General features: G+C 42.0%; 1 protein-coding gene across 1 annotated transcript in view; it reads right to left on the reverse strand.

The window, feature by feature from the left end:
• Window positions 1-23,774, reverse strand: part of ICAM5 (intercellular adhesion molecule 5) — a 28,899-nt gene extending 5,125 nt beyond the window's left edge. The window contains exons 1-10 of the mRNA XM_081318926.1: window positions 23,669-23,774; window positions 19,345-19,617; window positions 16,901-17,218; window positions 11,327-11,605; window positions 9,568-9,846; window positions 7,599-7,636; window positions 4,773-5,064; window positions 3,468-3,710; window positions 1,967-2,209; window positions 1,090-1,329 (exon numbers count right to left, since the gene is read on the reverse strand). Of these exons, the coding sequence (XP_081175052.1) occupies window positions 1,090-1,329; window positions 1,967-2,209; window positions 3,468-3,710; window positions 4,773-5,064; window positions 7,599-7,636; window positions 9,568-9,846; window positions 11,327-11,605; window positions 16,901-17,218; window positions 19,345-19,617; window positions 23,669-23,735 (2,272 nt within the window). The 5' untranslated portion in view covers window positions 23,736-23,774. The remainder of the gene's footprint in view (window positions 1-1,089; window positions 1,330-1,966; window positions 2,210-3,467; window positions 3,711-4,772; window positions 5,065-7,598; window positions 7,637-9,567; window positions 9,847-11,326; window positions 11,606-16,900; window positions 17,219-19,344; window positions 19,618-23,668) is intronic.
• Between the last annotated feature and the right edge of the window lie 3,063 nt (window positions 23,775-26,837).

Genomic DNA, 26,837 nt, shown 5'->3' on the forward strand with positions numbered 1-26,837 from the left:
CTATGGATTTTCAATACTTCATGGACACTCATTAAATGCCATATCTGCAGGGACAAAAGCATGACAGAAAGTAAAGGATTTCATTCTTGTTTTAGGCTTTCAACTGAAATATATTACTTAGGCACAGGATGTAATATATGTAAGTTTAAACACTGTTTAATACTAGTGACAGCTCTTTTGACAGCTGACAGCCGTACACGCGGTTTCCGTTGACAGCTCCACGCGCGGCTACAAGTGACAGCTGAATCTGACAGCTGCGCACGCGGTCCGCATGGATTGGAGGAAACCGAAATGGCGGGAAATATCCTAAGGCGGGGATTGGACAGAGACTCACCGGCGTCTCTATATAAGGGGGGTTCACACTTGCTTGTCATTCCTGTGAGGCAATAAACAGCTGTTTCAGTTGAAGCCTGCTGTCCTCAAATCTGTACCGGGAACCCGCCGCAATACACTACACAGACAGAGTTAGATTCAGCTGATCAAAAAGCCGTATTTAAAGCCATTCCACAACCTGGTATAATATTCCTCTTGTACTAGACAAAGGATGAGGAACGCTTGGATTTCCAAAGCTACAGAATGTTACTTAGATAAGTGGCGCCTAACCTTTAGTGGTAAGGGACACGGTGGCTTAGTGGGTTAGGACGCTGAGCTTGTCGATCAGAAGGTCGGCAGTTTGGCGGGTCAAATCCCGAGTGCCGCATAACAGAGTGAGTGCCTGTTACTCGTCCCAGCTTCTGCCAACCTAGCAGTTCGAAAGCACGTAAAAATGCAAGTAGAAAAATAGGGACCACTACGGTGGGAAGGCAACAGCGTTCCGTGCGCCTTTGGCGTCTAGTCATGCTGGCCACATGACCACGGAGACGTCCTTGGACAAGCGCTGGCTCTTTGGCTTTGAAACGGAGATGAGCACCGGCCCCTAGAGTCGGAAACGACTAGCACGCATGTGCGGGGGAACCTTTACCTTTACCTTTAACCTTTAGTGGTACTGCAGAGGTCCCTGGTGTGAACAAAAATAAAGTAAAAATAAGTCTTCCTGTCAGTTCTAAGTAAGAGATGGACAAATTGGTTTTATTTATAATCAACACTTACTTTCAACTGTAATCATGACTGCCTTGGCTACACTGCCATGTCGGTTTGTTGCATTACACCAGAAGGTACCATTGTTAGCCAGGATCCTTTGCCCTTGGCTGAGATCATATGATCTATTATCTTTGGTGCATATAATTTCAGGATTTGGAACCCCATCAGCTTTACAGAGAAAAGTTGGCAGTGCCTCTTCCACCAACGTCCAGTTGCTTGGACAGTTAGATTCATCCATTTCTGGCTTATCTGGAATATCAGGAAACAGCATAATTTGAAAACGTTAGGTTACATGTTTTAAAGTCCATTCTTAAAGCTAAATTAAAAATTCAGATCAAAAGTCATCAAGAAATCAACTCTCTTAATTTGTTTACATATCAAATCATGGTTGGAGGATGAATGGAAAATAAGTTAAGAAAAATTGTCTCATCTAACACTGCCTGTACTTGAACTATCATCTTTTTAGTACTTTGTCCTCCAAAAGAATGTATTAAAATGGATGACAATTCTGACAATGATGCAATGAGAATTTCTTTAAGAAGCAGTTCTGAAATAGAGAAAGTACCTTTTGGAGGAAAAGTTATGTCAGTTGCAGTTTTCAACTGGGGAAAAAGACCAGTAAAAGAGGAGAATGATAGGGAAGGTATGAGAAACCTCTAGCTCATGAATCTAATCTGGCCCACGAGGGTCCCCTCTCTGTTTGAGTTTGCAGCAAGGGTTAAAAACTAACAGAGATAGTTATGAAAAATTAAAAAGAACAAGAAAAATTAAGGAGCACAAGAATGGCATCACTTATTTTGGATCATTTTTAAATGGCAGTCATTTTTTAAAAATAATCCTTGTCAGTGTACCCATCCCTGTTGGGGTGAAATCCATGTTCACTTACATTCCACCTGGATGCTCACAGCTCTAGAGATGGAGCCATGAATATTTGTGGCTGTACAGAGATAACTTCCAGCATATTCTCTGGTGACGTTCTGGAGAACCCCAGGACTATAAGCCATTCCATCTTTAGTGCATTCAACAGTTGGTTCTGGGTTTCCCCAAGCAAAACAGGTGAACGCATGTGGTGTCCCTACTGTCAGAATCCACTTATGAGGACAGCTGGAATCATCCATTTCAGGCTCATCTAGAAGATTAAAAAAAATCCTGATTTTTTAATGAAATGTAGAAAAATATAGATCAACAATATACAAATGGTGGAGAGGGATTTTTCTATATCCTGGCAATTTCTGTTTTAAAGACTCCAGATCATAAGTTGAATATACATGTTAAGCTGGAAGAAACTTCATGTGGCTTTGGCTAATTCTGTTTCTTGGCTTGCCTACAGACCTGAGGGGGGGGAATGGGGGAAGAATGGAATGTGTATTGCAGGTATGGAGCTGGCAAGCCTGAGAACCAAGGTCATTCAAGATTTTGTTTTCTGAGAACCAAAGATTCTTTCTCATAACAATTGTCTGAAGCTTAGTTGGGTAATGTGACATGCACTGTCAGGGGGGAAGGGAGATTCTAAACTTTTAATATACTGATTTGGCATCAATTTAGCCAGAGCTGGTTTTCTATTCATCAGTACTGATATGGTGTGCTCAATAAAGTTTTGCATTAGAGATTGGAATGTCTCAGCTGTGCTTACTTCGTTGGAACCTTGACACTACATAAGGTAAAGGTAAAGGTTCCCCCGCACATGTGTGCTAGTCGTTTCCGACTCTGGGGCTGGTGCTCATCTCCGTTTCAAAGCCAAAGAGCCAGCGCTTGTCCAAGGACGTCTCCGTGGTCATGTGGCCGGCATGACTAGACGCCAAAGGCGCATGGAATGCTGTTACCTTCCCACCGTAGTGGTCCCTATTTTTCTACTTGCATTTTTATGTGCTTTCGAACTGCTAGGTTGGCAGAAGCTGGGACGAGTAACAGGCGCTCACTCTGTTACACGGCACTCGGGATTTGATCCGCCAAACTGCCGACCTTCTTATCAACAAGCTCAGTGTCTTAACCCACTGAGCCACCACGTCCCTGACACTACATACATAGCCATAAATAGAAACACATTCTGGAACTCCAGTTTTTCAGTATTAACCCACACAGTTTGCATGTAATATCTAGTGAAATGGTATGTGGGAATGACCCTGGAAGACAAGGGAAAGAGATGTTGCCCAGGGAACAATCAGATAAGAGAGAGTATAACCTCAGTTGCAAAATGGTCAGAGAAAGAAACTCAGAAAGGAACATCACTAACTTATCTGGTGGTGAAAGTTGGTGGGTGATCTGTATTTTTAGACTTGCAAGATTCTGTATATAAAAGCATTGTAATAAAATAGTATTAGCTCATCTGGTCACATTTCTTGATTGCACTACTTGGAAAGGCTGACAAATTCACAAGTTGCACTTACACTCCACTGTAACAGCAACCATCTTGGTAACTGACCCATGTACATTGGTAGCAGTGCAGTAATAAACACCAGCATGACTTTGAGTGATATTTTGCATCCTTCCAGCATTGTACACTTTGCCATCTTTTATGCAGAATACTTCCGGAATTGGAATACCATCAGCTTGGCAGCTGAGATTCCACAGGCTTCCTTCTAGCCACGTTTGGTGACTTGGGCATTTGGACTCTCCCAGCTCTGGGCCATCTATTACAGAGACAAGATGGAGAAGGTGTTTGGTGATAAGAACATGGGAACTTAAAAACAGTCCTTTTGGCATCAGGCCAGAAGCCCATCATCCAGTATTCTGTGTTACAGTCCAGGCGAACAGATGCATTCAAGAATCTTACAAGCAGATGAAGATGATGATGATGATGAAGAAGAAGAAGAAGGAGGAGGAGGAGGAGGAGGAGGAGGAGGAGGAGGAGGAGGCGATGACAATGACATGAAAAGTTTCTTCAGTGGTTGTTTGTATTAACAGTGGAAAAGACCTGTGATTCAGTAAATGGCATATAGCCACTAAACCAGAAGTATACAGTCAATGTGATATCGAAAAACATTCTGATTCTTCATGCATTTATCTAGTCCGCTTTAAAAGCATATTTGTGACCCTTGTCATATCTGGCTGATATAGTTTTGTAAAGAAGTGCTTCCTTTTACTGGCCCTGAATTTCCCTGCAATGAATTTTAATGGATGTGAATGTGAAAAGGGAGAAAGATTGGTAAACACATTAGATGCTTTTTGACCTTAGAACAGGGGTGTCAAACTCAATTTCATTGAGGGACGCATCAGCATTGCGGTTGCCCTCAGGGGGCCGCGTGGGTATGGCCAGGGTGGGCGTGGCCTACTGGGTGGGCGTGGCTAGAGTGCGTATGGCCTACTGGGTGGGCATGGCCAACTCTACATCGTTAGCATCAAGGGTGCCTATGGGGGCCTGGGCAGGAGTGGGACAGATCTGAGGGTCTCTGGCAGAAGGAGGGTCTCTGGGCCAGGGCCAAGGCAGTGGGGGCCGTTCCCTCACTGTTTCCAGGATGGCTTCGTGGGCCACACGAAACCACTTCGCGGGCCGGATCTGGCCCCCGGGCCTTGTGTTTGACATGTCTGCCTTAGAATATAGGACTGAGAGAGAGAGGCTGGTCCAAAGTCACCCAGTGCCTACAAAAAGGCTGGAATCAGGATCTCCTCTATTTGTCCAGCTCAGACACTACTCCTCCCCCTGCCACACACAAACACAAGTACATGCACATAGATACATAAATATTACTTACATTCAACATGGATGGTGATTGTTCTAGTGCTGCTGGAGCCGAGCTCATTTGTGGCTGTGCAGTTATAGATGCCAGCATGGCTCCGGGCGACCTGTTTCTTCTCTTCAACATCATAAGCAATGCCATCTTTGAAGCAAGCCACCAAAGGCTTTGGGTTCCCCTTAGCCAAGCAGTGGAGCATTTGTTGTGTTCTCTCTACCCATGTACGGTTGCTGGGACAAGACAACTCATCCATTTCTGGCACATCTGCAATGTGCAGAGGGAATATACACATTGGTTGAGGCTCTTCTCTCTTTGGATGAGAAATAAAGGGGGATGTTTAAGGTTGGAGAAGAATATTGGGGTGTCAGTGGGCATATTGTTAGTTAAGCCTGGAGTGAGGCTGGTTTAAGATCTGGTGAGGGGCGTGCCTCTAGTGGCATGTTCTGCCTATCACTAAACAGTAGAAAATAGTGTGTTCTTTATTATATTTCAGACTATGTGCAGGCAACCATGTACATTTGTCTTATATTTTACTGCTAGATTAATTGATCTTCTGCAAATTTGCCTTGAAGACTTTGCAGTGGAAGTGAGGGGTATTTAATATTTTCAACAAAAGTAAAATGAACTGGGGATCTTTTGCGTCCTGTGATTTGTTGTTGTTGATGATGATGCTTTTGAATCAATGATGACTTCTGATAACTGCCTGGACTTTGTGCCACAAGCAGTAATAGAACTCTGTCCCCTTGTTTCTAGCCTAGTGCCTTAATCACTATTCCCAAGGGGCTCTCCTCTGTGATGGGAGATTCAGAATTATCACCTTGCTGTAGATTCATGGCTATGCTATATATTTCAGCTTAATTATTTGCTCAACACGGAACAGAACAACAGAACAATAACAGAGTTGGAAGGGACCTTGGAGGTCTTCTAGTCGAACCCGCTGCTCAGTCAGGAAGCCCTATACCACTTCAGACAAATGGTTGTCTAATCTATGCTTAATAACCTCAAGTGTTGGAGCACCCACAACTTCCAAAGGCAATTTGTTCTGCTGCTTAATTGTTCTCACTGTCAGAAAAAATTCTCCTTAGTTCTAAGTTGCTTCTCTCCTTGATTAGTTTGCATCCATTGCTTCTTGTCCTGCTTTCAGGTGCATTTTGGGTTGCACAGGGATTTCTGAATACCAGAAATCATATAATTTGCAAGGAGGGAGGCTGATCTTGCGTAGTCACCTTTTAAAAAAACTAGAATCCCATTGATCTTCCATTGTGTTTTAAATATATATGGCAAGGATACATCTGCACTTGAGGTGGTCACTATATCTATGGAAACTGTGCAGGTAAGCCTCCAAGGTGGTCACTATATCTATGGAAACTGTGCAGGTAAGCCTCCATTCCATATTGACTGACAGCCAGCAACATCTGAGTTTCAATATTCATTTGAATTAACTAGTGCTTGTAGCTAAAGATCATGTACACAGGAGGATTACTCTAGTCTAAACTTCCCCCTTTCTGCTAGAAGAAAGCTTTTATCTTTTCAGGACAAAGACAGGAGCTGGGTAGCAAGGTTGAGAAATGTTGCACTTGGGCCTCTGATTGAAAGTTGCAATCTATGGAAACTAATCAAATGGCAGTAAAGCTTTTGCTGTGGAAGTCTGTTTGTCTCTAAGGAATAAATAGACAACTCTAGGCAGAACATTATGTTAGAATTTTTATTTTGACTGTGTGTATTTGGTATTAAAGGGACGCGGTGGCTCAGTGGGTTAGGACACTGAGCTTGTCAATCAGAAGGTCAGCAGTTTGGCGGGTCGAATCCCGAGTGCCACGTAACAGAGTGAGCGCCTGTTACTCGTCCCAGCTTCTGCCAACCTAGCAGTTCGAAAGCACGTAAAAATGCAAGTAGAAAAATAGGGACCACTCCGGTGGGAAGGTAACAGCGTTCCGTGCGCCTTTGGCGTCTAGTCATGCCAGCCACATGACCACGGAGACGTCCTCGGACAAGCGCTGGCTCTTCGGCTTTGAAACGGAGATGAGCACCGGCCCCTAGAGTCGGAAACGACTAGCATGCATGTGCGGGGGAACCTTTACCTTTATTTGGTATTAATGTTCTCTGTACAGGCTCAATATTGGTGTGTTCTATATAACTTTACCTCACAAGCTCTTCATATTAAGAAGAGAGTCTTACTTGTGGTCTATTCACAGCCTTATATTTTCCATTTTTCCTCTGTTTTTTAAATACTGTTAGATTTTATTTATGTCTTGTGAGATTGATCTGTTTTCCTAAAAACAAATGGATAAGAACTGGCTGATTTCCTTAGGTGCACCTCAGTGCTGTGCAACCAGAAGGAAGTGCTATAGAATTTTTTTCACTTCTTTTCTTTTAAATTGCCAGAAATAAGTATGCAATGCAGACTGTGGAGATGCTATCTTTCCTCACACACTAAAGGCAGAGGGGAGGATTTCAGGTGAGGGGCTGCCTACAAAGTAGGTGGTGGCAGTGAGGGCAACCAAAGGCAGAAGATAGAGCTAGATATAGACCCAGGGTTCTTTTGCCCTACAGCCTCAGTGCTGCCACTCCAATTAGGTATAAGAGATAGTCTTTGCCATCTTGTGAAAAGAGGCACATACATACCCTCTAATTCTTAGCCACTGGCTTTCAGAACCATTTGCCTTCTGTAATAGGAGAGCTAGGGCTCTTTCATTGTGCCCTAAAACCATCTCTCTACAAAGCCATGGGGGGAAGATGAAAGATGGTGAAAAGTAAGGAGAGTTTGGATGCCAGTTCTCCCGGGACCTAAAAGACCTACTTCTCCCTTCTCTAGGGGTCTTTAGTTGTCATTGCCATAATCACCATGGGATTGGAAAATTGGAAATAGAAAACCAGGAGTACTAGATGAGAGAAAAAGCACTTGAGGGTGAGGACTGGGAGAAAGGAATGGGAGTTGGTTTGGGGTTCCAGTTTCTCCAGCAGTAAAAAGGCCTCCTTTCCCCCAAAGGAGGTCTACTTAATTACAGGGGTACCTACTGCAGAGATGCTTCCTCAGTAGTACAGAGAAACAGCTTAGCTGCTGCAGGGTCTAGGATGCAGGGGACTTTTTTACATACTATATATCTAACAGTCTACTGGTCAACCACTGGACACGTGTCACACGTTGGCATTTCACCTGGATATGGCTTACCAGCAGTGCCACTTCTGCACTCCTGGGGACAGCAGCACTCTTGGTTTTTATAATAAAATGCAACTTCATTTGTGCATCATCAGAATTGCATTAATAAAATGGACCACTATGTCACAATAGAGAATCCTGGTTGCACTCCTGTACTCCTGCATGAAAGCATACGTAGGTACTCTTCCCTTCCTCCTCTCTTCTGCTTTGATTGCCCCTTAGGTCAAGGGGCAGGGTTAGGAGTAGGGAGAAGGATGGTCTGGTTGCTCCCAGCTGCTCTTGTTTGGAAGGCAGAAAGAATAGGGGAAAGAGGAGAGAAGTGGCCAATTACTAGCACCACAAAAAGGGGTTCCCCACTTGCCTTTCTCCTCCCACTGCTTCTTGGGTGGACAGAGTCCCTCCTGCTTTGTGCCGAGGCAGAATGGAAAGTGGAAGAGCACTCAGAATTTTTTGGGGGGCAGGTCTCACCTTGCGTAGATATTTCAGCTGCCTCCATCTCTGCTTCCTCTCCCTATACTCCCGACAAAAGGTTGAAACCAGGTCTGTAGACCCTCTCACCACCACTAATTCCAGGCATCTTTAATTCAGTGCTGGCAGTGCCTGTAGCAACACTATAGAATTACACCTCCTTGTTCCTTCCTGATAGACATTGAATTGCAAATGAGCTTGTCTGCCTCCTTTGCCCACCAGTGGCTGTTATCTTATGCTAACACAGAATGATATTGAAAGTGGCAGTGAGTGTGTTTGCTAGATTTTTTATTGTTCGTTTTAATGCAAACTACAAAGACGAAAGGGTCCTAGCATTGCTGAAAAGGCAGGCAGGTTGCTGGTTCTTCCTGGGTTCCCATCTATAATTATAAGCCTGCCTGCTTTTATTGGGGGCTAAAATAATGGACTGTTTTGCAGCCAGAGTGCACCGTTATTCAGTGGAAGCAGCAACACAGAAAAGAATTTGGATGGGTTATGTTCTGTACCAGCCTGCTACCGGCCCTGCAGAAAAGGCAGGGACAACCCCTCCACAAACGGCAAGAGGCTGGAACTACGCCTGCCAAATTTATAGCTACAAAAACAAACAAGACACGAACCAAGAAACAGGAGCTTTAAGAAACATGAACCATCCGAGCGGTTGCCTTCAGCAAACCAGCCCTCCCAGACATTCCCCTTATATAGAGTTCAGGGCATGGCTTCTCTCTGCCTCCTTCAGAGAAGCCCCATTGCCTTCCTCTGTTTACTCCTAATTGACTGCCTCCTGCGTCGGGCGTCCTTGAACAGGGTCAGCTGTGGGTCATCTTCATCCACGCTGTCAGGCTCACATAGCTGGGTCTCCGTGGTGACCAAGTGGGAGGGGCCTGGCTGAGGGCTATCATCAGCAAGATCTTCAACCCCCTCAGCAAGGTCTTCAACACCCCCCTCCTCCTCTGAGTCGTCCGACCCAACTGCCGAACCCACAGGCTGACCCTGAATCACAACAGGTTATTGTGAGATCTCCAGCAATATAATCGAAAAGTTTTTGTCTCTTAGATCCTAACTGGGCAATTCCAAGCAGAACCAAAATGGTTCAAATGTGCTAATTTGCAGGGATAAAAGAAATAAGCCTTTTAATGGAAAACAAGCAGACAACTTGTTGTTGCAGGAAGGATATTCTGTACTCACAGAAGACGGTGAGAGTGGCAGAGGTGTGCTTTGTCATGGTTTTCCCATCAATTTCCAGTTCCACAGCACATACAAATTCTTGCTCATTGTCTTCCTCTTGAGCTGTCAGGTTGAATTGCAAAGGAAATTCATCACTGGATGCCAAGATTCCCCCAGAAGCATTTTGGATCTGAAGAAAAAACCTGGGGGGTTCAGGCGCTGATGAATTGCATAGAACGGTCACAAGCTGATTGGCAAGGGCCTCAGAGGGGTGGATTTCCAAAGAAGGCTGTGGAAAACCTGCAATTTGGGGGGGGGGGGAAAGAACACTACTTCTGAAACAGCTCAGGCAGCTGGGAACTATATCAAATGATAGGCACTATTTCACAGATAAATAGTCTTAAGAATTTGTTTATGAACAGATATGTGTAATTGCCGATCACCAGATGCTTTGCAGTACCAGACCAATCAACTCCAGCTAGCACAGGCAGTGATCAAATATAACAGGAAAATTCACAGGCTGGGTGGAAATTACATAAGGTACCAAAGAAGGAAACATGATGTTACATTTTTTGCATATCCAGCAACATATTTTTGGCAGAGTTTTATGTATTTACAGTTCTGGGTCCAGATTATTTTTTGTGCAGCCTGCTCAAGGAGAGAAAGAACAGATGGGTACAAGGATCATGGGATTTGGAAGATCACCTGATGACTGGAAAAAAATAAGGCTGTAAACATGACCTGCTTGTTCTTCTCTCAGGTTCTTTAGAACTTTGCACAGTAGCTTATCACGATGTCATCTCACAAACATCTCACTGCATTTGTCATAAGCATTCTCTCTGCTTCAGAAATGCCTTCTTATGGGGCTAGAGGGAACTATGGCTTTAAGAACCCTGGCAAAACCCTAGATGTGGAATTGGTCCATAGTTGTTGATGTCTTGTGTGGGTTTTTTTTTTGCTAATGGTTTCTAATGAGATAGAACCATTTACCCACCTTAAACTGGCAGCAAATGAGATAAAAGGAAAGCAATTCAAATCCTTCCTGGTCTGCTGCCATTAGAAGCTTATTCAACAGCAGGCACACACAGATTTAAATCTTATGCAACCCTCCAAAGTCCCAAAGACCTTCCAAAATTTGAACCCAAAGTAAGGCAAAAGGCAAAAAATGAATACATGGAGAAATAATTACACTGAATTTACTTGGCATTTGATCTGCCTCAGCTTAATTTTTCTTGAAGCTTTCCACCTATTTGTTGAAATTAGACCCTTGGCATACCACTCAGCAGCAACTGGAACTCCTGCTTCAAAATCTATTACAATCCCCCACCCCTCCCCTTTTAATAGAAAGTATGGTATACTGTCATTCTTAGTGATGATTGCATGTCAGCAGAAGACACATCCACACAGGTCTTGAACTGGAGACATGAAGACTGGGTGTTACTCAGCTATAAAGGAAGGCCTTTGTCCCAAAGTCTGAAAACAACTGAAATCATTCCCCATTGTTTTTGGTATCAGATCTACTTGAGATCTGGACTAGTTAATAAGCTTGCTGTTGAGTACAAATGCTTTTTACCTTCCCTCTGTCTTTGCCTTATCCCGACCTTCATTGTTCTGGACTCACAATATATGTGACCCCAAAGACATAAACAAAAGTTACAGTGAAGTGGCACCATCTCCACTGCAGATAATCTGCTTAGTACCATCATTCCTTCTCCTAGGTCCTAGCTAGCTTGTTTTGGAAACAAGCCACAATTCTCTGAAAATCAGAGCAGCCACTCACTGTAGATATGTATGGTTTCCACTGCAGATTTGGTCATGGGCCCCAGGGACACGGTGCAGTTTAGCTGATAGTTTCCTGTTGGCAAGGAAGACACCTGAGCTTCAGCTCTCACAGTATTGCCTGACAGAGTGATGCTGGCATTCAGACTCTGTTCTCCAAACTTCAAGTCAAATTGGGCCTCTTCAGCTGGGAAGATCCCAGCAACCTCGCAGGTCACGCTCAGGTTAGAGCTAGCTTCTACGTAGCGCAAAGTGTGAAGCTGGGGATCTGCTAGAAAATCTATAAGAAAGAATTTTTTTGGTTATTTCTCTGCCAGGAAAGCCATCAGATATGAGAGTCTCTGTAAGCACCCTCTTAAGAAACCAGATTAGTTCCATGAATCCCCCAAAGAAAGCTACTCTTCTCTGTAAATGTTTGTCCTTTACTCTCTAACCAGTCAGGAAGTTCTGGGACTTCACTTCATTTTTTCTTCTCCTATCATTAATAATATTTGTCTAATTTATCCAGAATGGGCATATCAGCCTTTGGAAGCAATATATGACTCCCTGGATTTTCTCTGCGCTTGTGTATACATGACAACACCATGCTTATTGTAAGACTTGAAAATTTCCTCCTGAGCATGTATTTTGACTTACCACTGAACGGGAACACTGGAATAACTGAGTACTTGATAGACTTAATAGAAGCTAAGGACTCACTGACCCTTGTAATGCGGTACACCTACTAGTGCCAGAGCAGCATAGGAATGGATTTGGAGGATACCACATAATTCAGAAATGCTGTTGTTAAATAGCGGGTTCTTTGGTGCAGGAATGAAGACGCGAAGCTGAGTACAGGATAACTCATTATTTATTATTTGCTGGAACTGTACTGAGGCAAAGGCTGCAACCAGCTGCAATATATAGTCTAGCCCCTAGGTGGCAGCCAATAGGTTTGAATCAACCATTGCCGCCTGGGGATAGCCAATTGCAGCACAGGAGACTGGCAGTCTGGGTTGCTGGAGAGCCGTTAGGTGCTCCAGCAACCCACATGGTGTATCACAAGAGCCCAGTACATAACAGCTGTGCTGCTGACTATCAATGTGATGACGTTTCTCTTGGTTCTCTCCAGATTTCCTGCCCCAACTGCTCCCCACCCCAAGGATTCTTCTAATGGCTTGGGTCCGGATTATCTGAGGGAACACCTGCTGCCGACATTAACTCCCCATCGTCCTGTGTGCTCCCGCAGGGAGGGCCTTCTTAGGGTACCGCCGGTGAAGGATTGCCGGCGGGTGACTCCCAGAGAGAGGGCCTTCTCTGTGGGTGCACCTGCCCTTTGGAACCAACTTCCTATGGAACTTAGGACTGCCCCTGACCTCCGTTCATTTCGCCGGGACCTAAAAACTTGGCTCTTTGAGCTGTCTGGCCTAGACTGAGGGGTTTTTAATTGGGTTTTAAAGTTTTAACTTTTGGGCTTAAATTTAATTAATTGTTTTAAATTTATTTTAACTTTTGTATTGTATGGTTTTAATTGCCCTGTAAACCGCCCTGACTCCTATGGGAATAGAGCGGTATATGTCAAATAAATAATAATAATAATAATTAAATAATATAATAATAATAATAATAATAATAATAATAATAATAATAATAATAATAATAATAATAATAATAATAATAATAATAATAAATGAAACCGAATGAAATGAGAAGTTGTTCTGTAGTTTTAAAAAAAGTGTTAGTGTTCAAAATCACTTTTGAAGCAGATCCCCATTTTAGGAAACAGAATGAAAATGGGGGTGGGAATGATATGTGAGCAGGTCAAGGTTTTGTTTGCCCATGTTCCTCCTTAGCTAACAAAACTGACAAATATAAATTGGAGTGCTGGTGGTGATCACTGAGGAAGGTGGATGGGGTATCAGGGGGCCTACTGTTGATAAGTGGGAAAGGATGTTGTGAAAGCATCCAGGAGAAGCTTTTAAAATTTCACAGGTTCACATAATCTCCAGTTATTGTTTTTTCACTGACATAATGTACTCACTAATTGTTTTGATCTTTTTGGGCCCTTCACTGTTCTTAACCACTTGATGTTTTTCACCTCAGTTACGGGGCATATGTTTATTTCTAAAACATATCTTGAGCCTTTTAGAAGAAACAGAAAAATGACATACAGCCAGTTAATGTTCTCAGGTATCCAGGTACACATGTTTGTGTGACAATCATTAAAGAAATCTGCCTGCATCTTTTCTTTCTGATGCCCTTATACTCACTCGGTTACAGGTAAAATTTGGGGGCAGTTAATTCTCCAGGCGCCAGAACAGAGTTGTGAGTCACAGCCATCATAACTTCATTAAAGCATCCAGCTCAGGGAGACTAAAGGGCAATGTCTTTGACATACAGTTATTAATAGACTCCCACTAACAAGATTACAATAATTACATATTTTGCGCATGCTCAGTAGCAGTAGAATGCCTTTCCTGAAAGCAGAACTAGGAACTGGGATGGAGGAAGGGGGAAAAACCTGAAGCAATTCTTTGTCCTTTCAATGAAATTCTTACTAGGTTGGCTCACTTCAATAGCTTACCAAATTAAATAGCCTGCAATTAATTTTAATTGTTCAAAATTATCTGAGAAATCAGTGAAAATACAGGAATTCTTAAGCGGCCCAACTTTTTTTTCCACTTCAACATCAGAAAATATTTGTATATATCACTGCATTAAGAGTCCCTTTTCCACTGGGACAAGTTGAAGTCTGGCTGCAATATTCATCAGTCGTTGCTTAGCCCAATTTCAAAAGATCCTTGGTTCTTCTAACAGGAAATGATCCTTCCTCCTTTTGACAATTTATGCATGACACAGAGGAGAGAATAAGGGAACACTTATTTTGTCATCCTCCTCTAGCCACTGCTACCTTTGCTTCCTTATCACTAGCATATTTTATTTATTTATTTTTATTTATTTTAATTCCATTTATATCCCGCCCTTCTCCGAAGACTCATTAATAATAATAATAATAATAATAATAATAATAATAATAATAATAATAATAATAATAATAATATGTCCTTAAACAACAACAAAAAATCAACCCTGGTTTTATCAGGTTGGGTTAATCTTTCTAGCTGCATTTACTCTTCTTGTTGTTCTTCCTCATTGTTATTATTTGTTTTCAAGGACTACTGAGACATGACTGGTGTTATAGTGATGTCACTAGAGTTGATAGGCCCAAAATATGGAGAGATGGTGGGAGCACTGGGTTCAAATATATCAAAAGGACATATTAAGCCTTCCAGAGTCACCTCACATCCACTATTTTAAGCCTTAAATTGTAAAAAACAAAACAAAAAAGGGAAGTGAAAAATGTAGGACAGTGATAATTAGTCATTTTGTTATGACATTTCAGTGACACAACCTTTCAAGATAGTAAAATGTAACCCATGCTTACAAAAATAATTATTTAAGTAAAAGCTGATTAAAAACAAGATGGCAACCCAGCCAACCACAGAAACCGAGAAAGGGCTCCTGCTACCTTAGTCCAAAGCCTGGTGGAAGAGCCAAGTCTTCAAAGCCCCACAGAATAACAGGCAGGGTAGGTACCACCTGGATTGCAGGGGAACTTCATTCCAGAGGGCAGGCACAAGAACAGAGAAGACCTGCCTCTTGATGACAGCATGTCAGCCCTGTTAGTTCTTATCAGTTGGGCAGACACTATAGAAGGTAGAGAAAACCTCAACTAAATGGCCCTATGCCACATAGGGCTTTATAGGTCATAACACACACCTTAAATTGTACTTGGGAACAGACTGAGGCATCCCCCTCACTGCCCATGCTGCTGCATTCTGGACCAGTTGAAGCTTCTGAGTGATCTTCAGGGGCAGCCCCATGTAGAGCACATTCTAGTGGTCCAGCACAAAGTGACTAGGTCATGAGTGATTATCTGAAGGGCCTCCTGATCTAGGAAAGGGCATGGCTAGTACATCAGATGAATTTCTGTAAAGGCCTTCTTGGCTACCACTGTCACCTGCTCATTGAGCAGGAGTGGTTAAGTCCATAAAGACCCCCAGTTTGTGCACCACTCTGGAGTGGGGAAGTATAACCTAACCCAGCAAACCTTGTATTGGAAGCTGGAGAAAGATGGAGAAGCAAGATTTGACCCCAGTCTCCTCTGGTAATAAGAACAGAAAGTGAGTCTGAATAAGTAATGAGCACAGGAGAAAATTTAAGCATTGCAACCTCTCAAAGTTGAGGTCTAATCACGAACACTGCAGAAAACCACTGTTATAATTAGGATCCTTAACAATGTGGATCTTTATATTTTCCTTTTCAGGCATTTCTTTCGTTTGTGACTTCAAATTTGAAAGATTAACATGATACATATTCAGGGAGCTGAATTCTTCGAATGTCGCTGAACTAATTTTCAGCAGCCACAGCTCACATGACCAATGCTGCATTACTTTATTTTCAACAACATCTAGAGATCAATAGCTTTTCCAATTCTGATACAAGTTATTCTTTACATGGTGAGCTTGCAGTCTTTGTAATAGTAAAATGGAAGAAACTATAATAATTTGCTGTGTGTACCATTGAGTGTATGAGAATGGAGATCTAGATCCAGGGCATACCCCAAAATCCCATGTGGACATACATTGAGGGTGAAGAATGATGGGTGGTTTGAAAAAAAATATCTAGGACAATAAGGACTGAAATCAAAGCTGTAGTGGCCCAATGGTTAGAATGCAGTACTACAGGCTAATTCTGCCCTCAGACTACTCAGTCCTGACCTGGCTCAAGGTTGACTTAGTCTTCCATCCTTCTGAAGTGAGTAAAATGAGGACCCAGATTGTTGGGAGCAATATGCTGACTCTGTAAATTGCTTAGAGAGGGTTGTAAAGCACTATGAAGCACTATATAAGTCTAAGTGTTGTTGCTATTGCTATTCATTAGCAGTTTTGATTTCCCAGAAGTTAGTTTAGAACCTGGTTCCTGGATTCCCAATGCATCTGAATTACATTCCCAAGCACTGTTTGGTTTGATCCAATCTCTTCGCTCTTGATAAGTCCCTTTTCTATCACTGTTTGAACCTTCTGTTAGTACCGTAGTAGTGACTACCAGGGAAAGATCTGCGGGTAGATGTTCAGAGACATCAGAACTTCACTGTGCAGAATAAGCAGCAGCCCACTTGCCCCCCCACCCCCTCCAGTGTAATAATGTTGACTCACCACATCCGTCCTCTCCACCAATATAAAGCCATTAAATATATAATGCAAACGTACCTAACTGAAACGTGGGAAGTGTCACGCTTTGCCTGCCAGTGATCCCAGATTCAGTTCTCAAGTTAGATCAGAACTCAGGTTCCCCCATAGTCCCCTGGCACAAGCGTTCCTCTAAGATCCAAATAGACACTCACTCCTCTCTTTCTGAGCAAATAAGATTCCCAGATATTGGGATTATCGCTTTTAATGTTTCTTCAGTTTTTGAGCTCTTTTCTTTCTATTTTGATAACTATTCACCACTTTTATTGGGGGAGGAAGCTTCATTCTGGAGAAGATAAAGAAATAATAATAATAATAAGAAGAAGAAGAAACTTGCAACTCACCAAAGACTTTTAGGACTTCGCTGAAAGAAGTCTTTTCAAGGAGCTGCCCTCGAGGCCTCATGTCCAGAGCGATGTGGCAGGTGACTTCCTCCATGTGATTGTCCTGCTGAGCAGTTATGGGGAAGGTCACTAGGATGTCACTTGCTCCAGGAGCATTGTGATTCTCAAAGGTCTCTATGTGGAGTTTTTCTGTTCCTTTATACAATGTCACAGTGAGGAGCTGGATGGGAGCAGCACTGGCAACTCGGCATGTCAAATTATACACTTTGCCCATCTCCATTATTGGCACTGGATCCAGCACTACATGTTCTGGAATTTCTGCAATGATATATGGAAGCCTACTGGGAAAGGGTTTCAAATGAAGGTGGCAGCTGCTGAAGAAATCCCATAGGAAGGGAAGGCTCAAATCATTTTGATCAGGCATAGACAGCATGTGACCCTCCAAATGATATTGAACAACCACAAGTCCCAGCTAGCATATTCAATCATGCAGCACAAGGGCAATCACTATCCAGCAATCTTTGGAATGACATAGATTGTCTGTCCCACTGATCTAGACCATTGAAGATGTCTCCTCTCCAAATTCTCATAGAGATATATTTCATAGACAAAACAGATTTAAAGTAGTAGTGGTGACCATTTATGGGAATCTTGCCAATAACCTATGGTTTTGTCTGTAATCTAGTAAAGCAAGAAGCAGCTCTCAGAAAAGCAGGCAACATTTAGCTATGTTAAATATTTAGACACTGAAGTCTTTCAGCCCTGTGGACTACACATTCCCAGTGCATTTTTCAAGGTTTCTCTGCTCAGGCGATCATCTCAAGGTTTGATTGTAATTTCAGAGGTAAAGTGTCACGGGGAAAGAGAAAACCCAAGATTGCCGAATTATTGGTGGCGGAGTGGCTAGAATGCAGTATTGCAGGCAAACTCTGCCAACAGCCAGGAGTTTGATCCTGACCAATTCAAGGTTGATTCGGCCTTCCATCCTTCTGAAGTCAGTAAAATGAGGGCCCAGATGGTTAGGGGAAATATGCTGACTCTGTAAATTGCTTAGAGAGGGCTGTAAAGCGCTATGGATTGGCATATAAGACTAAGTGCTATTGCTATTATTTTCTGTTTCTTGAGGCACTACTCCTCAAGCACCATGCATTGCTAGACTCTGCCCTTAGCCTGTTAGATGCAACTTTAATTTTGTACCTTATCCCAACACCCATTTTTATCTCACCAAGCTTTGTTTCCTTAGGGATCTGAATGGTATAAATCTGGAAATTGTCTTTCTAGGCCACATCTTTAAATACTTTGTAGATAATCTATTGTTCATATGCTCATATGGTTCCCATGGAGATGCAGTAGCTTCTAGCTATGCAGGATGCGATAACCCACTTCTGGAAAGGTGCATATCTCAACCATTGAAGACTACCTAAAGGCCATTATTTTATTCTGAGAACATTTGACCAGTAGTTGTGCCTTATCAAAATCTCTTACATTCAACCCCAACAAGTTAATTGGTTGCAACATGCAGTTGGAGACGATCATCATGGTCCCTTTTGGTGATACTAGAGGGAACAGCTCTTGGGTTATATCCAGGGCTTTTTTTCTCATAGAACACTCAGAACGGAGTTCCGGCACCTTTTTTGGATGGAACCTTGTAGGGTAGGCAAGGCGGGTTGTGTGACATGTGTGAGTTCCGGCACCTTTTTCTTTTACAAAAAAAGCACTGGTTATATCTATCTGGATATGAACTGCAGACTGCCTCCTTTTTAGTGATTCAGACCTTCCAGTTTTCCTCCCCATTTTTCTTTTCCCTTCCTCTGCTTTCTTCAGTTCCCTACCATTTCTATTAACTTTTTTTAAAAAGCTCTGGACTTAGATATAAAGCCGAACTGGAGTTCTGTTCAGCACCTTGATGTCTTCCATGGGCTCATAGGGGAATGAGGTAAAAGGTTATTATGTTTTTATTGTGAAGAAATAATAATAATAATGATAATGATAATAATACCACTAGTTAATTGCAAAAGACCGCTTTACCTGGAACAGCTTACATCCTAAGATAGTCCCTTTAATATTATTAAACAACATCTGCCTATGCCAGGTCCTTGGGAAGGACTTGATTGGTGGGTAAAAATGGCAGATCCAGTCTAAACATCTGGCTGATTGTGCAACCAACCATGATAATAATAACGCTTGTTGCTGAAGCTGGAAAGTCTCACTAGGCTAGGCTGTGGAACCTGGAATTTAGCCCAGTGGTCCATTCTAATTAGCATCACGGTATCTGTGTAACATTCAAAAGTGCCCTGGGTCACATTCTGATTTCGTTCATATATATTTTTCCAACTCTCAGGCTCGGCTGGTCTAGACTAAGTAATTACTTAGACGAAAAGCTGCTTAAGATAGTCTTTTACAGATATAAACAACTAACAGATCTTTGCATCATCACCACTTACGATAGACCATGATGTTTGCCTGAACAGATTTATGCTCTCCGTAACAGCTGAAGGAGCACTCAGTGGCAGACGCCCACTCTGTGATGTTCACAAGCTGGAAAACTGCCCAATGAGTCCCATTGTCTTTCCTCTCCTTCATCAGCGATGTCTCCAAGCCTCCCCTGGCATCCGCCTCCTGGCAGCTGGTACTGCAGTTCAGCCAGAGAGAACCTCCATGCTCCACCACAGGCTTTTCTGGCCAAATGGTCACATCAAACATGTGCTGTTCTGCTCCTGAAATAGGGCATTCAGAAGGGATTTACCAACTAGTTGGTCCAAAAGATCACATAGAGACTTATAGGTTTCTGGGTTCAGAGATAGGGAATATCCTATAGGCTTATGTAGGAATCTCAATCCATTCCCTTCCTTTCTCTCTCAAGGCATTTTAGCAACAGACTATGTTTATCATACCAAAATAACTAAAGAAACATGAGAGCATCATTCTTGTAGCTACAGTTTATACACAGTTTATAAAAGAAGGAATCTCAGGGAACACAAATGGAATTATTCCAAGAAAACCACTTGCATTTAAAGAAAAATGTGCCTAAATGACTATATAAATTAGACTGAACTTCAAGTCAGTGCACACAAACAATGCTTTTCACTCAACCAAACTTTTCTTTGCAAGAAAGACTAGCTTTTAGAAGAATGACTTTACTTCACTCACTCTATGAAATGCTAGGTTTGCATTCCTGCTGTCTTCAGGTATTTATCTAGGCTGCATTAACAGAGGGATAGAATCAAGATCACGTGAAGTATTAATACCACTTTACAATGCCTTGGTAAGGCCACACTTGGACTACTGCATCCAGTTTTGGTCACCAAGATGTAAAAAAGATGTTGAGACTCTAGAAAGAGTACAGAGAAGAGCAACAAAGATGATTAGGGGACTGGAGGCTAAAACATAAGGAACGGCTGCTGGAATTGGGTATGTCTACTTTAATGAAGAGAAGGACGTGGGGTGACATGATAGCAGTGTTCCAATATCTCAGGGGCTGCCACAAAGTAGAGGGAGTCAAGCTATTCTCCAAAGCACCTGAAGGCAGGACAAGAAGCAATGGATGGAAACTAATCAAGGAGAGAAGCAACCTAGAACTAAGGAGAAACTTCCTGACAGTTAGAACAATTAGCCAGTGGAACAACCTGCCTCCAGAAGCTGTAAATGCTCCAACACTGGAAGTTTTCAAGAAGAGACTGGACAGCCATTTGTCCAAAATGGTATAGGGTTTTTTGCCTGAGCAGGGGGTTGGAAAACCTGAGATCATTCATTCATTCATTCATTCATTCATTCATTCATTCATTCATTCATTCATTCTCCAAAGTGACCTATCATTTATTATTATATATGAATCCAGAGCATTAAAGCAATCATGGTTTAGAGCGATTTCACAGCTTCCTATATACCTGGACAAGGAATAATTTCTAATATAATTTAATGCCTCTTGGTCCAGAATAAATAGTTGGATATAACTCTGTCCAATAAAGGAAAAGAAGGGAAAATATGTGAAATGTGTTTCTGGGCCTTTTTCCCCCAATTCCATGATAATAGTTCAAGATTACATGCTCAGGAAGGAGAAAAGAGATCTGAGCTACTTTCCAATTGTCCAATTACTCCCATCGGGAGCATTTTATTCTGCATTTTCCCAAAGCCCTAGGCCCATTTTCAGTGCCACCTTTCTTTGTTAGCTTCTTCTTCCATGGGAAATTCTGGGAGAGAGAAATCCTGCTGACAGACTGGTGGGGGAGTCTGAGTCCTGAACCCTTTCCCCATATTTCTTTTCTAATATTCCCTTGGGTTGGAAAGAACATCTTCTGGATTTGGTGGAGGGGAAATCAAAGAATCTAGGGGGTGAAGCATGGTGATCAGAACCTTTGTTGTAATTACACAGAAGAGCGTATTTTCTAAGGGACAACTTTGCCGCCCTCTGAGATAGTATTGGAAGGGCCCTCAGCATTTCTCTGGTCCAACCTCCATCGTGCAGATATAGAGAGCAAGTATTTGTTTGTTTGTTTATAAAATTTATTGGCTGCCCATCTTACCATAGGATAGCCCTGGGCGGTGTACAGTTACATCTAAACTAAAACATAAAAAGTTAAAATCGAACATTAAAACTAAAGACACATGGGGAAGATGGGGGGCAGAGTAGGGGGGAGGTGGGATCTGTTATTACTCAACCACCTCCATTGTGCTGTTCCCCCCCACCACTGGGCCCCCAAGATGATTGGCAGAGCCACATCTTTAGGCCCTTACGAAAAGATAGGAGGGTTGGGACCAACCTCACATGTAGGGGGCAAGATGTTCCAGAGGGAGGGAGCAACAGCAGAGAAGGCCTTAATCCCTAAGAGGTGGCCCTAAGCCTTCAATATTTGAATGTACACCATCCTTGCATGGGAGTATGTGTAGGTGTATGGGGCATTGTGGCCTCCTGCTGCAAGCTCTACCCTTTTGTGCACATGGAACATTATAACACACATAACGGTGTGTATTGTGACACCATGATGTTCTGATGCTGCTTTCATCATTCTGCAACTAGCCATCCACTGTTGCACCCAGTGCACACAATACTAGTAGGATCCTCAGACATTCTGTTGAATTCACTCTTTTTAATCCAATGGATATGGATAACACAAGGATTTTGACCTGCACTGTCTGGCCAGTTCACCCTTGCAGAAAATTGAAGAGAGTGGTAGAACAGGGGTCCCCAACCTCTGATCCATGAACCAGCATCAGGCTGCAGCATGTCAGCAACTGGGCTGCACAAACAAGTGAAGCCACATCTGCGGGATGCAGGCAGTATGCACAAACACATCCCCTCTGGTCTGTGGAAAAACCTTTCTCCTTGGCACCGGTCCTTGGTGCCCAAAAGGTTGGGGACCTCTGTGAGAAGAATTTTGATTGGTCAGAAAAGGATGGGGGCAAGGATGAAGAATGAAAGCAAAAAAGATGGATACCTGCCCCAAGTTGCTTACATTTTTTTTTGGCTGGGGAGTGGGATGATCAGAAAGCAAATTGAGGCAATGAGGGACTGGAAAAGGAATATTTCAGCTATATTTTCAGAAAGAGATAACAATTAGAGAAGTGTTTTTCACACTTGGCAACTTTTAGATGTGTGGACTTCAACTCCCAGAGCTCCAGTGTAAATTGGCGTGCATTTCAGCTGTTCAGACGAAAACTGGGCTTTTGTTTGCTAAATATTTTTGCATGAATTTCTAATTTTTCTCCAGTCTGAATGACAAGCTGCCACCTCTCAACACCCTTCATTTTGAACTTAGGTTTACTTATTTGTGTAAATGACAAATGAAAGAGATTGAGAAATTGATTTATAGACATCTCAACAAGGCAAGAGATCAGAATAAGGTAATGATATTGATTGGAACATTAGGAAAATCTTTCTAATGGTAATAGAAAGGATGGGTTCCCCTTTGCTGCGTGTCTAAGCACATGTTGGAGATGCTAGACTTTCCATCTCTGCACTGAGCAGGGGGTTAGATCTGACAGCCTTAATCTACCATGCGCAGGATGGGATCCTGAAGGATCACAGTCAGCTCCACTTCCACTCACACCTCTGCCAGATGAGCAAGAAAGATTTAATAATCCATATAATTTCAAGCTCTAGTATGTCTTGTTTTGGAAATCATATCATGTTGCTAGAGTAGAGGACTTCTATTCTCAGGGCCATAGAGAATGATTTCAACCCCCCCCCCTCCAAATTCCTTTAACCTACATCCTGAGCAGAGAGAGTCTGGAAAAGAATCCAAAACTCAAACCTTCCATGCTCTTTTAATAAAGCACACACAAATTCCTCATGGCTGCAACAGAAATCATCATCATCATCATCATCATCACCACCACCATCACCATCACCATCACCATCCTCATCCAAAGAAAGAATTTTATTCCCCTTCCTAACCACCAGTGAATGAATCGGAGTGCAGAATGGGGAAGTAGGAGCCGGTAAGAGATTTTTATGGAAAAAACAGCATGTGCAGAAAGCAGTGAAAATCTAAGCAGAAATGTCTATATAGCCCAGGGGAGGGGCGGGGAGGGAGAGTCATAAAGAGAGACAAATGGAAATCCTCTCTTTTTTGGGGTGTGTGTGTGTGTGCCCCCACACATCTTAGGCAAACCCATCCAGCTGCATCCTATCCCACTTGTGACAAGGAAATACAAACCCTTTCCCTTTGCTTTTTTCAGCAGTCACTGAGAAGCCTTTGGCTTAGTTTGGGCAGCGGAGAGCATCTCGGGGTGGGGGTGGGGGAGAAGGGTGGACTGCTGGTCACTTACCCACGGGCAGCAGCAGGGAAAGCAGGAAGCAGCAGGGAAGGAAATGCCAGAGCCACTGGAGCTTCATGGCCGAAAGCAAAGCTGAGCTGGAGAGAGTAAGAGAGGAGGCAAAACCAGAGAAAGAATAGCTGGCAAGTGGAGGGGAGGAGAAAGGGGGCTCTTGATTGGTTTAGCGTTGGCAACTTGGTATCTAAGGAACAGGAAGATGCAGAGGTGGCTAAAAAGCTCCGCGGCAGCAGGAGACCAACTGTTTTCAGGGGCACAAGCTGTGCATTTTAATTCCCACCTCCTACTAGTTCAGAAGGAAAACTCTCGCCCCTGTAGAATCAGCAGAATGGTCCAGCCATTCCTGCATCCCTTTCCATTTGTGGGAGTGATGGATGCTTTGGAGCAGAATCCTGCCAAGCCTTGTTGTCTTGAGGGGCAGTAAAGTAAAGGATTGCTTTGATGTCTGTGTCCTTGGCACAGCCCAAACGGAGTTCTCTTGAGTGTGCAACATAAACCTGCTTACATTTTAGCAGCCTTTTAGACATGGGCTGTTCAGGGTGCAAATGTTTGCTTTGTTGTCCTGGAATCAAGTTCCTGGTTTGTAGAAATGTATTGTAGTTCCAGAGTCGGTGACTATAAACTTCAAGTGGAAGGGCTAGCTATCCGGACTGTGATAGGGAAGAAACCTATCTTTTACACATTGCATAATATCAAATTCAGCATGAATTAATAGTGCTTTCTAACTAAAATATGTAGTTTACATCAAATCAAACTCAGTTTCAAGGGATTACATGTACACTCTCCTATATTTTTCTTGAAAGCCACACAGAAGTAGTTGACTCTTGCCTTCTTCAGTTTGAATTCCTAATCTAACTTGCAATCTTAAGATTTTAGGTGATCTCCCATCTCCTTTAATCAATCAGAATCAATCAGAATAGAGCTGGAAGGGACCTTGGAGGTCTTCTAGTCCAGCCCCCTATTCAAGCAGGAGAACCGTCCTAGTTGATTCTAAGTGGGAACAAAAACATTGAAGAAAACTTTAGCTCTGCTGCTATCTAGTGGTCATCTATGCTTTTTGTAGCCGGTGGTCTCTTCTAGATCAAAGATGCAGAAAGAGAAGGACCTCTAATTCCATTTTATTAATGCAAACTGGAAGTTTTAAAGAAGAGATTGGATAACCATTTGTCTGAAATGGTATTAGTTTTTCGATGACTGATGAAAATTTGGTAAAACAAATTAGAGATCAAGGTCAAGCACATATAAAAAGGATATATAATGCATTGATAGAAATTGATTCAGAAATGAAGGATTTTTTAAAAAATTAATATGCATAAAGGTACTTCTATTGAAATGGTCTGGGATGCTAGTAAAGCTTATATGAGAGGTGTATTAATATATTTGAACGACAAATATAGACGTAACTTGGAATTTAGGAGGAAAGAATTAGAGAATGAAATTAGGGAAAAAGAAAAGGCTTTAATTTTGAATCCATCGGATGGGAAGATTAAAGAGGTAATTAATTTATTAAGGGGACAGTTTGATAAGTTGATGGCTGATCAAGTGGCAACTAACTTACGGTATGTTAGACATAATACTTTTTGTAATGCCAATAAACCAGGTAGATGGCTAGCTTATTTGTTAAGGAAGAAGCAAAGGGCTTCTAATATAGATAGAATAGAACATAAGGGTAAGGTAGTGTACCAGCAGAGTCTTATCAAAAAGACCTTTGTTGATTTTTATTCTAAGTTGTACGCTAGAGATAAGATTAGTGATGCAGATATTGATGAATATTTGATGAAAGCTAATATTCCTGTTCTTACGCAAGAACAAAAGGAAGAGATGAACCAATTGATAACTGAGGAAGAAATTTTTTCAGCAATTAAACAATTGAAAGTGGGCAAAGCGCCAGGTACGGATGGATTGACTGCTGTGTATTACAAAAATTTACAGTTAGAGATGGTGAAGCCATTAAGGGAATTGTTTCAGACAATTCAAATGGGAGGAGGGGTACCTCCGTCTTGGAAAACTGCTTTTATCTCTTTGATTCCGAAGGAAGACCAGGATGTCACCCAAGCAAAAAATTATAGGCCAATATCACTTTTGAACACGAACTACAAGATATTTGCTAAAGTTTTAGCTAACAGACTAATGAGGGTATTGCAACAAGTAATTCATGGTGATCAAACTGGGTTTATAAGTGGTAGACAAATGAAAAACAATGTGAGGCATATAGTAGATTTGTTGGAATTTTTGGAAAGAAACAATCAGATCCCTGCAGCGTTGATCTTCTTGGATGCTGAAAAAGCCTTTGATCAATTGGATTGGCAATTTTTGTTGAAAGTATTAGATAAAATGAAATTTGGGGATAAATTTTTACAACCAATCAGGGCATTATATCAAAAGCAAACAGCCTGCATAATAGTTAATAATAGTTTGACTGAAGTATGTAACATTGAAAAGGGTACAAGGCAGGGGTGCCCGTTGTCACCCTTATTATTTGTTTTAACATTGGAGATATTATTGATTAAAATACGGGGCTCGGACAAAATTAAGGGAATTCAAATTAGAGACCAGGATTATAGATTGAGGGCGTTTGCAGACGATCTGGTTGTTACAGTGACTCAGCCTGACTATTCAGTTGTAGAATTGATGGAGATAATAATGCAATATGGGAAAGTTTCTGGATTTAAGGTTAATATACAAAAAACTAAAATGTTGTCTAAGAATATGACATTATCACAAAAGGCTGTTTTAGAAGAGCTAACGGGATTTGAAATAGTTAAAAGGGTTAAATATTTGGGGATATATTTGTCACCCTCAAATGTAAAGTTATATAAAAATAATTATGAAAAGTTATGGGGAAAAGTTCAAAAAGAATTAGATAGTTGGAAAAAATTACAATTATCTTTATTGGGAAGTATTGCAGCTGTGAAAATGAATGTTTTGCCAAAATTTTTATTTTTATTTCAAATGATACCTATACTTAAAAAGGATTCAAACTTGGAGGAATGGCAAAAAGGTATTAATAAATTTGTTTGGGCAGGGAAAAGGCCACGAGTTAAATTTAAGATTATGCAGGATACGCGTGAGAGAGGTGGTCTTAAAATGCCTAATTTTAAATTATATTATGAAGCTGCTGCTTTGACAGCGATAAGTGATTGGTTTAATTTAACACAAGCGA

Source organism: Vipera berus (assembly GCF_964194415.1).
Source record: "Vipera berus genome assembly, chromosome: 2".
NCBI classification, from domain to species: Eukaryota; Metazoa; Chordata; class Lepidosauria; order Squamata; family Viperidae; genus Vipera; species Vipera berus.